The sequence below is a fragment of the Brassica napus genome, chromosome C9 (genome assembly GCF_020379485.1).
Source record: "Brassica napus cultivar Da-Ae chromosome C9, Da-Ae, whole genome shotgun sequence".
In the NCBI taxonomy this organism is placed as follows: domain Eukaryota; kingdom Viridiplantae; phylum Streptophyta; class Magnoliopsida; order Brassicales; family Brassicaceae; genus Brassica; species Brassica napus.
This window is the reverse complement of record NC_063452.1, coordinates 40,732,218-40,749,158: the sequence shown is the minus strand read 5'-3', so window position 1 is coordinate 40,749,158 and position 16,941 is coordinate 40,732,218. Positions and strand designations below refer to the sequence as shown.

The 16,941-nt window shown below is 37.2% G+C and overlaps 2 protein-coding genes across 2 annotated transcripts; one reads left to right on the top strand and one right to left on the bottom strand.

The window, feature by feature from the left end:
• Positions 1-1,458: 1,458 nt before the first annotated feature.
• On the bottom strand, positions 1,459-2,220 carry LOC106421449. Its single transcript, XM_013862292.2, has one exon. It carries the CDS (start codon positions 2,218-2,220, stop codon positions 1,459-1,461), a length of 762 nt encoding a protein of 253 aa, XP_013717746.2.
• Positions 2,221-10,006: 7,786 nt separating this feature from the next.
• On the top strand, positions 10,007-15,633 carry LOC106421453. Its single transcript, XM_048767996.1, has 5 exons — positions 10,007-10,391; positions 13,764-14,448; positions 14,568-14,754; positions 14,909-15,227; positions 15,380-15,633. Exons 1-5 carry the CDS (start codon positions 10,007-10,009, stop codon positions 15,631-15,633), a joined length of 1,830 nt encoding a protein of 609 aa, XP_048623953.1.
• Positions 15,634-16,941: the final 1,308 nt, after the last annotated feature.

Genomic DNA, 16,941 nt, shown 5'->3' with positions numbered 1-16,941 from the left:
CACAAGGTGGACCCCAAGCATCCATAGAAACATTTAAGTCCCAGTGTAACCTTAAATTCTTTTTCTCAGTGGGTTCACTGACCGATGATTTATCTGAATTTATGACAACCCCACTATCAGGTGCTAAATTTTCACTTTCAGTTGCTCCCTTAGTAGCTACTATCATCCCTCCTACGCTCACTATTGAAAGTTCAGAGACACACAAATATGAACCGTACACAAGTCTTTCAAGAACACTTTCTTGTGTATTAGAAATCTTTTAAACAATCCTCCAAGATCTGTTTTATCCGGTTTATGCTCAGTCACACACGACTAGCGACAGACCAATTTCTAATCTCTAAATTACAGAAACCCAAGCTTAAAACTTTTCAGTCGATTTCTGTAGCCGACAAGAACAAACCACTTGCTCTAGCTTTTACTCTCTTAACGCTTAACCTAAAACACTTCTATGTTCCCTCGCTAAGTACACGTGAAAGACAATATTCTACTTCCTAAAATATCGCCAACAGAAGATCTTCTTTGCTTCGCGCCAAAGCAATATCTTCTACTTCCATAAGTTTGTGACACGTCATCACGCCGTAACAAACTTAACGTACTATGTTACACACTCATCACCATGTGTAACACACTCTTGGCTCAGAACGAACAAGCTCACAATTCTTGAGCTTACATTCTCCCCCTTTTTATCTGATTGTGACAACCTACTCAACCTGTTGCAACAAAGCTCAACACACAAGACAATCTTCCATATCAAGCATACGGATAAGTCTACCATCATACCACAAGATACGAGAAAGCGGAAACACCACACATTTAAGAAATTAAGAGTTTCAAATCACACAAGCAAACGAAAGCAAAAACAATAGTACAATGCAGACTACAATATCTAGGTTCAGTACATAGTGCATAGAGTAAGAAACAATAGATTCACTCATTAGAAACTCTCACTCTCTTCACTATCCAGTTCCACTTCATCTTCCTCCTCATCCTGTGGGGTTTGACGACGATACTGTGGATATTCTCCCCCTGAGTAGATGCACATTAAGATAAAAACATAAGGTCAGAAACTCATAGAATTCAAGAAAAAGGTTCAACAAGTACTACACCCTTACTCCTCAAGTGAATCCGAGTGCTTTTAAGATCAGCTATGGTTCGCTTAATGTCGGCGAGAAGAACCACGGACCTTGAGTCAGCCCCTTGCCCTCTGCCTGCCTTTTTGTCTTTGACAACCAGCTTCAGATACCCGATATACTCCTCATCATCTTCAAATGACAGCACTGTACGTTGATAGTCAATAACTTGCTGAATCAATGTAGGAAAAATGATCCTCCGAGACCTGTCAGTGTTGATGTTAGCTGCAAAGCTGATGATTTGATCGTAGACCATCTGACCAAAACCAAAGCTTCTGTGATGATGAATCATGCAGAGAAACTTGAGTCGTCCCTGGTTCATTGACGTTTAGTTGGTGGTGGGAATCCAATTTGTGCACACTAGTTTGTAAAGGACTTGATTCGTCGGGGTAAGATACTTGGAGCTCATAGCTTCCCAACGCTGCACACGATTATCCGTCAGAAATGAGCACACTCGATCAATGTTTGCGGCCAAGTAGTCATGATCTTCTTCAAATCCCGGAACCAGATACAAAGCATTAATCAGGCTAGGCGAGAAATCAACCATAGACCCTCGAAGAAACACAACAACACCATTTCCTCTATCCTTAGCAGCACCCAAATTGGCAATAAACTCTTTCACCACATTAGGGTGAAACAGATCACTATCAATCAGAGTGTAGATCAAACCCGACCTAACTACCACCCGTTTCACATCAAACAAGTTCTCATCATTCACATCTAACCTCTGTTGAATCACAAACTCATGTGGAGCCAATTTTTCATACCTCTCAGCCGAATTGCTCGTGACGAAGCGACTCGAGAACGGAGTGATGTTGGAACGAAGCATCTCGGGGTTCTCTTGATTTCGTGCTTGGAAGATAGCACGGCTTGCTTGATAACGCGGCTCTTTGGGTTGAAAGGCTTCAACCTCGTCGTCGGTAGATGAGGAAGACGTATATGCAGCAGGCGGAGAAGACGGCGGCGGAGTGATCTCTCGCCGTTGTTTCCAGATTCGTTTGCGGGAAGGTCTGGAAGGACCAGCGGCGGAGGGAGCCAAAGTAGATGTTCCTCTCTCAGACAATCGGGAGCTTCTTCGGGTGGGTTGCATGTTTCGATTTGGGAGTGAGATGTGTCGGAAACTGTTTTTGAGAGTGACACAACTGATGACCTAATTTTACTCAATTTAAAACATTAGCCCCAAATCAAGTAACTCGGCTCAAATAAAATAATCGCAAATAATACACTGTGTGTGATGCAATAGAACTTATGTGTAACTCATGCATGTAACCAGGAGCATAGACTTCACTTACATTCGTATGAGAGTACGGAAGTCATGAGAATTGTGATGATAGCCAGCCTTATACACATAGACATCGATGGGTATGATGCCTGCATCTCGGGGGTATAGTCACTGAAGAACGATTTCACCACACATCTAGCTACCAAAACAGTTTTTATTGAAATCAATGATTCAACCCAAGTCTGTAGCTATTTCTCAGCCGAGTAGCTGTCACAAACGAGATTCTGCTGTGTTCATTCAGTCAACCCAACTCTGTTTTCGCACTCAGCTGTATGGTCTGGAAACACACGTTAGGCTCCTTGTGTGTTTGTCTCTCCAACTCACAGACATTCACGTTTTATCAACAGGCAATTAATATATAATTCTAATTCTAGGAAAGAGATGGAATCCAGAGACAAAGTGGGGTAACACCCTGCTCCGAAACATGTATCCCAAGAGATTGGTAAAATACCTGCCCAGTCAAGACAGTGATCGATATCAGAGACAAAGTGGGGTAACACCCAGCTCCAAAACGAGTATCTATCATTCCGGGCCTTCCTTTTTTTTTTTTTTTTTTTTTTTTTGAGTCACATACCTCTTTCATGAAGTTACACATGAGCCTTACCTTTGACACTTTTGCATGACCCACATTTCCTCTTATGTAACACTCATCCCCTTATGTGTTTCCTCATTCAATCCAGGCAGTGATCAATGGCTCAAACGTGAAATGGGATAACATCTCAGTTCAAGATGAGTGCCCTTCACCAGTGAATCAGAAAAGCGAGATAACAAGAGTCAGGTGACAGAACTTACACAGTAGAACTTGTTGACTCAAGGTGTTAGTGAGGGGGTAGCATCGAAGCATAGAGTCCAACATTTTTACAGTGACTCTTCCCCCTTCTTCAGGACTTAATCAGAGTTCCATGATTCCCAACGCCTTTCTAAGACCCAAAAGGTGTTGTAATCCAGTGGTTTGGTAAAGAGATCCGCAAGTTGTTTCTCTGTTGGGACATGCTCTAAAATCACAATCCTCATTTCCACCAACTCTCTCACAAAGTGATGTCTTATATCCACGTGTTTAGTGCGTGAATGCTGAACTGGATATTTTGAGAGATTTATAGCACTCATGTTATCACAATGAACAAGCATGGGAGCAGAGGTGATACCGTAGTCAACAAGCATTTGTCGCATCCAAAGGAGTTGAGTGCAACAGCTTCCTAGTGCAATGTACTCAGCTTCTGCTGTGGAAAGAGAGACACAGTTTTGTTTCTTGCTATGCCACGAGACCATGTTGTTTCCTAAAAAAAAACAACCACCCGATGTGCTATGTCTGTCATCTAAGCAACCTGCCCAATCAGCATCACAAAAACCTGCAAGATTCACATTAGTCTCAAATGTATAATGAAGACCAAAGTCAAGGGTGCCTTTCACGTATTTGATAATACGTTTTACTGCATTCATGTGAGACTCCTTCGGTTTAGCTTGATAGAGAGCACAAATCCCCACACTGAGGCATAGATCAGGATGACTTGCCGTGAGGTAAAGAAGACTTCCAATCATGGCTCGGTAGAGTTTCTCATCAACTGGTTTCCCATCGCTATCTCTGGAAAGTTTGGTTGTTGTGCTCATAGGCGTTTTTGCAGTCTTACTTGTCTGCATTCCAAATCGTTTGATGAGATTTTTGGCATAGGTACTCTGTGACACTGTGATTCCATCGGTTAGTTTTTGATCTGAAGTCCGAGGAAATAGCCCAGTTCGCCAACCATACTCATTTCAAATTCCTTTGTCATAGTCTTCACGAAGTCATCAACCATTTGCTTAGACGTTCCTCCGAAAATGATATCATCCACGTAAACTTGAATGATCAGCATATCATCTCCATCTTCTCCGATGAACAGAGTCTTGTCCACACCACCTCTTTGAAAACCAGCTTGTACCAGGAACTCCGTCAGACGATCATACCAAGCTCGTGGAGCTTGTTTTAATCCATAAAGAGCTTTCTTGAGTTTGTAGACGTGATCCGGAAAATGTGGATCCTCAAACCCTTTTGGTTGTGTTACGTAGACTTCTTCTTGTAATACACCGTTTAGAAAGGCACTCTTGACATCCATCTGATAGAGTTTGATTCTCAGGTTGCAAGCCATACCAAACAGTAGTCGTATTGATTCAAGTCTCGCAACTGGAGCGAATGTTTCATCAAAGTCTACTCCTTCAATCTGAGAGTATCCCTGTCCAACTAATCGCGACTTGTTTTCGAATGACGTTCCCTTCCTCATCAGTCTTGTTCTTGTGAACCCACTTGGTTCCAATGATGTTTACGTTCTTTGGTCTTGGTACCAATACCCACACTTGGAGTCGTTCAAACTGCTCAAGTTCCAGGTACATCGATTCAGTCCAGAATTCATCATCTAATGCTTCCTGAATGTTCTTGGGCTCAATAAGTGAAACAAAGCATTCCACTTCATTCATTTTCACCATGAAACACGCCAACTTGACCATCTCTTTGAAGTTGATTTGTTTCTTTCTTGTAACTCTTTCATCATACAGTCCGCCAATCACATCTGACGAGGAGTGGTTTTTGTGTACTTTTCCTTGATCAAGATCGACCTTGGTCATCTCAGGTTCGTTGTCTTCTTCAGACTCATCCTTCATTTCATTTTCAGCTTCATTTTCAGCTTGTCTTGAAGAACTTGGTGTTACACCGTCTATTGTCTGTGTTACTCGAGCCTCATAGAATCCAATGCTATCATCAAAGACGACGTTAACATTGTCACCAACAAACTTGGTACGCTGATTAAGAACACGGTAGGCTGAACTGTTCACTGAGTATCCTAGGAACATCCCTATGTCACTTCTTGCTTCAAACTTTCCCAGATGTTCTTTATCATTCATAATGTATCACAAGCATCCAAACACATGCATGTGGCTCAGATTCGGTGTTTTACCCTTGAAAATCTCATAAGGAGTAGTCTTGGTCTTTGGCTTGACATAGACCCGATTTATCACATAGCACGCAGTGTTGATTGCTTCCGCCCAAAAGCCAGATGGAACACTGTTTCCACACAACATTGCTCTAGCCATTTCTTGCAATGTTCTATTTTTTCTTTCGACAACCCCATTTTGTTGAAGAGTTCTCGGAGCGGCGTACTGATGACGGATACCTTGACTGTGACAGAACTTATCAAAGTGCTCATTCTGAAACTCAACCCCATGATCGCTCTTAATCTGAATGATTCCTCCCTTATCATGTTTGAGTTGAAGAGCAAGGGTTCTAAAACTCTCAAGAGCATCAGACTTGTTTCGTAAGAAGTCCACCCAAGTGTAACTGGAAAAATCATCAACCAATAAAAAAATATATCGCTTACCAGCAACGCTTTCAGGTGTTATAGGACCCGTAAGATCCATGTGAACCAGTTCCAATATCCGTGTAGATCTGATCTCTGAAATTTGTTTGTGCTGTACCTTGACTTGCTTTTCTTGGCAGCATGCTCCACATACTTTCTCTGTCTGTTTCTCCAAATCAGGGACACCTCTTACTACTTTGCTAAGCCCATTGGTGTTCATGTGACCCAGTTTCTTGTGCCAGAGATCAAGTTTGGATTCAGTATCCGTAAAACACAAATTTGAAGGTCTCCAAAGATAGCAGTTGTTCCCTGAACGAATACCTCTCAGCACCACATTGTTTCTTGCATCAACGGCGCGACATTCCTTGCTGTTAAAGATAACCTCTAATCCTTCATCACATAGTTGACTTACACTGATCAGATTCGCCTTGAGATCCTCAACAAAGTAAACGTTTTAGAGTTTAGGCACATAAGGTCTGGAGGTTATTCCAATTGCACGAATTTTGCCTTGTCCTCCATCTCCAAAAGTAACTTTTCCACCTCTGATGAGTTCGAGTTTCTCAAGATATTCTTTATTTCCAGTCATATGCTTTGATCACCCACTATCAAAATACCAGGGAAGTTGAGATTTTGATGCTTCTTCAGCAGAGGTATAAGCAACATTACTAACGATCTCTGTGTCTACTTGTACTCGCACAAAGTTGCAAACAAGATCATGTTCTGCTTCAGTGTGTGACTTAACAGAAACGGTGTTTGGTTCAGAGTGGGTGTTCTCTTTGTAGTTCGGATATAGATCACGTTTGGCTATGCACACGCAACCGTAAGCAGTTGGTTCGGTGAAACACAGGTTCAACCTCCATGCTCTGTCATACTGATGTCTTCGAAAGTAACAAAACCTAGCGTTGTGTCCTCGTTTCCCACAGAAATGACATCCGTTTCCACGTCTTCTTGGTTTAGGAAGGACATTCTCGTTTCTTTCAGCAGGGACCCCTTTCTCTTCAGGTTTCTTTTCTTCATTAGGAGCTTCCCTCACAAACTTCATTTCAGTAGCCTTTGAGGTAGATCCTTTATATCCCAAGCCGATGTTGAGACTCGGACACTGTCCCAATGTAAGTATGTGATCAAGAGTTGCAGTACTAGCTGAGAGCATGCGAACCTTCTTGTGATTTTCAGTTAGTTGACTTTCGAGTAGCCTACTTCGATCAGTCTCTATGGCTAAGAGATCGCTCAACCTTTGTACGTGTGCTTCAGCTTCCTTACGAACTCGTTCCTGCTCTGTCATCGCTCTCTTAAGTGCAAGAACTTCTTGATCCGACTCTCAGTCAATTGAGTAAGCTTTTGTCTTGGTGGAAGGCTGATCAAGTTCCAGTATGTTAATCTGAGCTTTCAGCATTGCTTTCTCCTTGAGAAGCTCGAGATTCTCATGACTGAGATCATAGAACTTGTCAAATAGAGTCTTGTTCTCAGTTTCAAGATCTTGCTCAAGATCATCATCATCCTCGCTGTAAGCATTAGAATCTTTTCCACTTTCTTGACCAATTAGAGCCATGAAGTTTTGGTGCAGCTCACCTTCGTCACTGTCGCTTTCAGATTCAGTGTTACTGAAGCACATGAGAGACTTCTCTTTCTTGAGAATGCTAGGACACTCACTGCGTCTATGCCCAATGCCTTTACACTCAATACATTTTTGCTCTTTTCTCTTAGCAAGGGGACACTCGCTTCTGAAGTGGCCGTAACCTTCACACTCATGACACTTCTTTGTGTTCTTGCTAGAATCCTGCTTTGAGTGCTGAGAGCTGCCCCTTTCAACATCATTCTTTTGGTAGCGTCCATTGGATCTACCACCACCTTTCTCCATATGCTTGACAAACTTGTTGAAGTTTCAAGCCATTAAACTCAGATTCTCTTCAATCTTAGTGACTCGACCATCATCCTTAGACTCAGCTGTGAAGGCAATGCTCTTCTGGTTAGTAGATTGTCGGTCGGTTTTCTCAAGATCATGCACCTTCAGAATGCCTGAGAGTTGATCAAGCTTCATCTCATCTGTGTCAACAGCAAGTGTGAGAACAGTTTTATAAGCTTCAAACCGTGGTGGTAAGCACCTTAGCAGCTTCTTCACCAAATCCTTTTCTTCACACTTCTTGCCAAGAACAGACGCTTCACTTGCCAATTCACTGATCTTGCATATGAATCCATCAATCGGCTCATCATCACTCATTCTCAAGTTCTCAAACTTGGAGGCTAGGTGATCAAGGTGTGTCCTTCTCACACTGGTATTTCCTTCAAAGTGATTTATGAGCGTATCCCACGCTTGCTTGGCAGATTCACATCCTTGTATGATCTTGAACTGCTTAACATCTACTGGCGAGAATATGATAGTTAGAGCTTTAGAGTTGAACTTAGACGCTTTCTTCTCACCATCAGTCCACTGGTCTTTAGGCTTTTGACCAACAGACTTACCTTCCAAGACAACGGTAGGAGCACTCCAACCATCTTCTACAGACGTCCAAACATCTTCATCAACTCCTCTGATGATGTGTTGCATCCTCACTTTCCAGTGACCAAAGTTGGTACTGTCCAGCATGATAGGCTTATGAATGTGTAAGAGTTCCTTCATGGTGTCCATGAAATCTGCAGGATCTCAACATGTTAATTAGTTGTACTTGATACCACAGAGGTTTCCCGTTCTGATACCAAATGAAAGTTCAGAGACACACAAGTATGAACCGTACACAAGTCTTTCAAGAACACTTTCTTGTATATTAGAAATCTTTTAAACAATCCTCCTAGATCTGTTTAATCCGGTTTATGCTCAGTCACACGAGACTAGCGACGAACCAATTTCTAATCTCTAAATTATAGAAACCCAAGCTGAAAGCCTTTCACTCGATTTCTGTAGCCGACAAGAACAAACCTCTTGCTCTAGCTTTTACTCTCTTAACGCTTAACCTAAAACACTTCTAGGTTTCCTCGTTAAGTACACGTGAAAGACAATATTCTACTTCCTAAAATATCGCCAACAGAAGATCTTCTTTGCTTCGCGCCAAAGCAATATCTTCTACTTCCATAAGTTTGTGACACGTCATCACGCCGTAACAAACTTAACGTACTATGTTACACACTCATCACCATGTGTAACACACTCTTGGCTCAGAACGAACAAGCTCATAATTCTTGAGCTTACAGCTATGCCCTTCTCATCAGCCAAATCAAACGAAGATTTTTCACTTTCAGGCAGAATGTCAACAGCTGGTGCAAGATCATTGCTCAAATTACACGCAGTATCCGCAAGTAACGCAATACCAGAAAAATCAGGACCACTGCTATCATTCTTTGGGTTTAACTTCCAAATATGGTTGATCTCCGGCCTATGTTCTTAGATTCCACGTCGACCACATGACTTTCTTGGTGACGGGGAGGCAACCATCATTCTCCGCTTCTTCATTGGAACACGCGCTGTTTCTGCCACATGCTGGCCTAGAAGCTGCCATAAACAGAAAGGACAGAATCAGATATATATATCAATGTAATGAGACCGTGAGGAACACAAAGGAAAGGAGAAAAAACCTTTCCAGGCTCTGACTCATTTGCTATTGTGCCTGATGAACTCTTGTCTTTGTTCTCAACATCTGAGTCTGCAACTCGTACAATTGCTTTCTCATCACGCCTTGTTAAACTTTCGCTACCTTTCGCCATCCAAGGAAGCTCACTGTCATTGGTACTCTTAAGCTCACCACGGTTGGTTTTTGCCATGCTTCAATAAAATAATATTCCATTAATAAACCATATATGAGACAATACAAAACATAACCAGGAGCTAATATCTATTGTCTATTATAGAATATTCACTGTAGATATACTTCATAGCTAGAAAACCAGTTAAAGACTCTATGAGCTCTTACCTGAAAATAATATCCCTAACTTTGAAGAACATTATAACAAGCCTTCTTGGTATTAAAAGCATAACAATCTAGCATTTATTTCAGTTTTAATCCAATTATATCTGACTCCAGATCATTGTCTGCACACCCTTGATCAAAAGGAAAGATTTTAAAATTTTCATCAGACGTTTACCGAGATAAGAAGGCAAGATCCATCAAAAGAAAAATCGTCATTGCAAAACTTCTTTCATTTTCAATCATGAAACACATCAAGAGGAAAATCAAGAGGAAAAGCCGCTGTGTGTGTGGACCAAGGGGGTCTGGTTTAAGAAAGCAACGCCAAAATTCTCGTTTGTAACTTGGATTGCGATGTTGGACAGGTTCACTACCATGGATAGAGTGTCTAAGTGGAGCGCCGGAGTTGATGAGACTTGTGTGCTCTGCAAAAATGCAGCCGAGACCCGGGATCATTTGTTTTTTAAATGCCCGTTCTCTTCACAGATTTGGATGGATATTTCTCACGGCATTCTACAAGGTTCCTATACGACAACATGGAGTGCACTTCAGGTGATTGTCTCTGATCAGAGACTGGAGGCGAAAAAGCTCTATTGTATCAGATATGCATTTCAGTGTGCTATTCATGTTATATGGAGAGAACGGAACAAGAGGAGGCATGGGGAGGATCCAACTATGCCAAGAGTCCTTGCGAAGTTTATTGATAAAAGTATAAAGAACAAGTTGAGCTTAGTAACTGCCTTGGGAGGAAAGTTTGCAGGCATTCTATCTTACTGGTTTGGAAGTAGAGACATTAGATAAAAAATTAGGAGAAAAACTCTTTTAGCAAAGAAGCAGTTGATGTAAAACAGTCTTTTTTGTGAATATAATTTAACATTCATTCAAAAAAAAAAAAATCATGAAACACATCGATTCCTAAGCCTATCATACAAGGTCGTACATAGATAAATCAGAGATAAATCAGAGGGACCACAAGTTCATATATATATACTATTAAACAAAAATGCCTAATATGATTATGCCCTTAGTTTTTAAAATTATTTATAAGAGAATGTCGTTGCCTTTTTGAATTTTTTAATAATTAATTTTCCTTCCATATTTATAACCAATCATAAATAACATTTATTTTTCTTCTCAATTATAGTCAAACAATATAAACATAAAGGGTGCGGATGCGTACTGATTTAAACTTAGGCTTATACAAATAAAAATATAATGTCAGGTTACATATTTTAACTTAGTGTTATATGAAACATACAAATAATACAAATAATTATTAAAATTTGGAAAATTATAGTGGTATATTATTTTATTAATTTTGATAATAAAATTTGTTTAATCATATCAGAAAATGAAACCAATTAATATTCTTTCACTTTCAAAACTTCTCAGTTATATATATAAATATATATTATAAATTAGCATCTGATTATATATTATTACATTTATATCTCAATACTTATCATCCTAAACATATAAAACAACAACTACACATATACCAAAAACACATTATATAATTTTTTTTTGAAAAATATACATGTTATAAATTACAATATGTTATAAAATAAATATTTTAAAAAGAAATAATCTCGCGTTTTGAAATTGCGGGTCAAAATCTAGTATATATTAAACTATTAATCTAAATCTATAGATATGATATCTAGATGGTACAGATTTCAGAGAATGGACTATATTTGATATCTGGATGAATTTCACCTCTATAAAATTTCATAGATTCAACTCCACCAACAATTTTTTCGACCTTGTGTGATAACTGATAATACTGATACTCACTAATTGACCGAATACTAATCATTTCTTTGTCATTTTAAACTGATATGGCTGCTTGAAATAAGAATATATAATAATTATGTATACATAAATGATTTGAATACAGTAAATATCTGTTTACCTGTATACGCTTTCTTTTCCTCAAAACTTTGGAAGCACCTGCAAGTTCAGGACGTAGGTATAAACAATACTGAATTTAAAATGTTGACGTCATTTCGTGATAAAAAGCATGTCGAGAAGCAAAAATTAAGAAACAGTCAACAGATTTCTTGAGAAAGAAAACATATTCTCTAAGTTACAAAAAAAAGAAAACATATTCTTACCAACTCCTAAGCACTAATGCAAGTATGTGTGTGGTCAGCCCTCTTCAGTTTGAGCACTTATATTCTGTATACATCTCAAAATCTATGGTTTTGATTTTAAGTCAAACATATGATATTGAATGCAGAAAGAAACATATTTAATATTACCATTCAAAAGGAAAATGTAATAGTGTATGTAAAGTATATAAATGGATTAAAAAGTTTCCATTTTTTTTTTCTTTCAGAATATGTTAACAAGCCAAATAAAGTTAAGTCAACCATAATATTATGTTCAGTCCTGAATAACTCATGTCATAAATTTTTGTTTCACCTAATTCCTAATTTAGGGGTCATCAAAATAAAGAAAGTTGGAATAAAAACAAATGTTCTTACCTCAATTGGAAATATACGTAAGCAAAAATGTTCCATGAACAATTGACATCTCTGATAAAATCCCCTATTTATTATTGGAAATTTTTCCAAAATTGAATAAAAACATGCTCTTTGCCCCCTTAGTATAAAATCAACCTAAATTAGTCCTTTTAGTATAATATTTGCTAAATTTCCAATCTAACCCTTAATTTATCAATTAAAAAAATCAAAAACATTAAAAAATCACTTTTAAATATCAGTTAAAAACTAATACGAATTTTGACAAAAAAGAAAGAAAACAAAAACAAATTAAATCAAAATCTAATTAAAACAAAATCTAAATAGTAAGAAAAAGAAAAAGGAAAAAACTCCCCAATCACTTTAATATATGAGTGATTTTAATTTTATTTTTGATAATTATACAATTTTATATTATTTTTTAATCTTCTATAATTTTATTTAATATATCTTAACCAAAATAAATAAATGAAATCTATCTAAATAATAATTTTAAATATATACATATATATTCTTAAATATAATTTAAAATAAATCAAATTATTTTATTTTTGAAAATATCTTTTTATAAAAAAAATCAAAAGAAATAAATGAAAATCGTTTTTAGAAGAAAATAATTGAAACACGTTTTAGGACAGTAAAAAGATTTTCAAATATTTTTAGAATATATTGTAACCAAACTTTCTATATTTTTGGAAATATGGTTATTTTTATCCGTAGAATATAGTTTTTATACTGTGTAGAGAACATACAACTAACACATAAGCACATTCTATCATATGTAGAGCCTTTTTGAGTTGTGTCTAGATTTTGTATTCCTATAATTTTAGAATTGCTCATACAAGTATAAGTTGCATTCAGAATAAATGTAGCTACATTTACAATGTGTACACATTGCATTACTCATATTTAAAAATTTATTTGAAAGTAGATTATTGGTTCTAGAAAAATTAAAATAACTTGTTTAACATAGAATTCAATTTCTACCATGTCATTTTTCGGAGAAAATGAAAACTTCTTTCCATAGAATATAAATTAATTTTTTTTTAATTTAACAAGTTGTACAATAAAAAATTTTTTTGTGTATATGATTATTTGATCAATTGTTTTATTTTTATAAATTTTTAATTCCTAAACCTGTTTATTTCATCAAGTTTGAAAAATAGAAAGGGTAATAATGTCCAAAATGGACAAACAAAATTTTATACTAAAGAGACAAAGAGACTATTACTTGAGAAGCATTTTGAGTGGGAAATGTTGATGTATCGTTAGCACAATAATTCTAAAAAAAAATAGTTGACGTGTCGTCTCAATAATGATTCTCATAAAAAACTGACATGTAACTTTATGCATTTTCACAAACATTAAAATTTTAATTAATAAATATTTATTTTGTCTAAATAATGATTTAGAAATCTTGTTTTTTTATCTACTGATTCTCTTTAGTCTCTACAAGAATTCTCATAAAAAGCTGACATGTCATCACTTTATGCATTTTCATAAAACACATTAAATTTTTTATTAATAAATATTTATTTTGTCTAAATAATGATTTAGAAATCCTATTTTTATCTATTGATATAAAGTTGTCATATTAATTTTGAGTCATATATTTTTATCTATTGATGTAAAGTTGTCATTTAAATTAGTTTATGGTTATCACAAGAATGGGACTAAAGAGAAATGTGCCATCAAATTCGACATCGCAAAGTTTTTTGATACTGTGAAATGGACTTTCATTATCTCGGTTCTACAAGCAATGGGACTTCCCCCACAGTTCATTCATTGGATCAAACTGTGTATCTCTACGGCTGCTTTCTTGGTGTCAGTAAATGGGAGTTTAGAGGGATTCTTCACAAGCGCCAGAGGAATTCGCCAGAGCTGTTCCCTTTCACCTTACTTGTATGTCATCCTCAGTAATGTTATCTCGAAGATTTTGAATGAGGCAGCGGAAGCAGGTGAATTTGAATACCATCCACAGTGTCAGGGAGTTCATCTTACTCATCCCAGTTTCGCTGATGACATTATGGTCTTCACCATTGGTACACCAGAATCGCTTATGGGAGTAATTGGAGTCACGAATCGATTTGCAAGCATGTCGGGTTTGCGCATTAATGTAGCTAAATCTACCCTCTTCGCCTCCGGTAGTAATCTGAGCCCTCTTCTAGATGCAGCAGTGGCTCTTCGTATTGGAGTAGGAACTTTACCTATCTGTTACTTGGGTATGCCATTGACTGCAAAATCCCTTACTAGCCATGACTACGAACCATTGATAGACAAGATCAGAGGGAGGATGCTGTGCTGGTCTAACAGAGCTCTCTCGTTTGCAGGAAGGTTATAACTTATTAAATCAGTCATCTCGATTACTGTTAATTTCTGGAGTTCTGCTTTCATATTACCAGCTAAGTGTTTTGACACTATTGAGACCATGTGTAGCGCTTTTCTATGGGCAGGATCGCCTACAAAAAATCACAAGGCAAAGGTGAGCTGGGAGGATCTTTGCTTCCCAAAGGAAGAGGGTTGATTAGGGATCCGAAAGCTTCGGGATTCAGCCAAGGCATTTGCTATGAAGCTCATACGGCGAATTTTCACACAATCATCTTCTCTTTGGGTAAGCTGGGTAACTCATTATCTACTCAAGTATAACTCTTTCTGGGATGTGCGAGATGATTCTAAAGGTTCCTGGATATGGAGGAAACTACTCAAGTTAAGGGATGAGGTGTATGGTTTTCTCAGAATTGATATTAGAGATGGGCAGACTTGCCACTTTTGAATTGACAATTGGACGGAGAAGGGACGTTTGATCGATATCACAGGAGCAACTGGCACCACTTATCTTGGGGTTCAGCGACATGCTAGAGTATGTGATGCAGTAAATTTGGAAGGTTGGACTATTAGAGGGCAGAGATGTCGACGGTTTCAGGAGCTGTATCGCAACATCTTGGCGATTACACCTTCCAAACCTGAGAATGGTGCTGATATAGTACTATGGAAGCATGCGGATGAAGAATATCTACCTACATTCTCAGCATCAAAAACTTGGGATCAAGTGCGGGTTAAAGGGATAAAGTTGAGTGGAGCAGAGTGGTTTGGCTACCTCAAGGAGTTCCAAGGTACGCCTTCATCACTTGGTTACCTATAAGGAACAGACTGTCTACAGGGGATAGAATGACACAATGGGGCATGGTACAAGGATGTGTTTTCTGTGGAGAAAGAGATCAGACTAGAGACCACCTTTATTTTGCATGTCCATACTCTTATACAGTTTGGGAAGTTCTTGCGTGCCGGCTTGTTGGAAATGAAATTAATCCAGATTGGCAGTGGACCATCACACGGCTGCAGCGTATGAGAGATAAGGAGTTGGATACTATCCTTGCACGGCTGCTGTTTCAGAGCATGGTTTACCATGTGTGGAGAGAGAGGAATGTTAGACGCCATCAGCAGCCTGCGATGAGCACTGATCAGATGAGAAGAAGGATTGACAAAGTCATGAGAAATAGGATTCTCTCCCTTCGATAAAAACCGGATCACAAGTACGGAGGTTTACTTATACGATGGTTCGAGGTCACTTTATAGACCAGATCTTTCTTTTATTTATTATACCATAGCATAGAGAGTATTTAGCTCATTTTTGGTTCTTGTACATAACATTCTTTTACTGATGGATCAATAAATTTTAAATTTCATCCAAAAAAGTTGTCACTTAAATTTTTTGACCTATTCAAATTAGGTTTCATTAATTTAAATATAATGGAATCAACTCTATTAATTTGGTTAATCATTATTCATTTAAACCTGCCACGATTTTAGTTAGTATTATCGATTTCATGTAGCATCAAAATTGTTCCCAAAATTAACCAAATTACTAACCCAACATATTACATTACCAACACAACAATACGCATCAATGGCAATTGTCGTTCTTATCATTCACAATTAGTAACATTTGTCTTGGAGTTAATAATACAGATCTCTTCAACCTATATCTGGCAGTAACATTTATCCTGGTGGCAATAACATGGATCTCTTCAAGTTCTATGTTACTTTTCATAGGTGTATAATCTTTAATTTGTTTTGATAATGTTTTGTTAATAAAGCTTGCTTATAATGAACAAAATGAAAATAAAAACAATATTTTTGAAATAGCAATAATGTTACGAAAATTGTTTACATCGACAATTAGTTTTTTCATTAAAGCTGGTATATTTTTGTAAATATATATACATTTTATATTATTTTGTATAATTTTGTATAGTTAGTATAATGTTATATGTTTTATACAGTAACCATTTTTTTATATTTATAAGTTAGTCTAACAACTTTTCGAATAATACCAAAAATATGTGAACACGTTTCATAAAGTAGATTTGATAACTAATTTAAATAAGATTGCCAAATCAGATATTATCCTTTAAAAAAATACTTAGTATCGTTTCGATTATGATGTAACTAATTAACCTAAACATATATTCAAAATAGAGATTATCATTTTACTAAATAGTTGGTATATATTAAAAAAGATACAGGACAACTAATTTTCGAAAACCTTCTTAGAGTACTATTTTTTATCTATTGATGTAAAGTTGTCGACAATTCTCCCAAAAAACATCTCAACTTTCGGTAGACAAAAACTCTAGCCGTCAAGAGAAAAGCAGAGATATTTTTTTATAGTTTCAAACCGATGGCTAGCTTATGTGGCTCCGACATCGGCTTGTTTGATTCGTTTTGTTTTTTTTTTCTCTTTGATTTGATTTATTTCAAGTCACTTGGTTTGTTTGATTTCCACTTTATTTTAAATCTGGAAAAGTTTTTTATTATTTTTTGTAT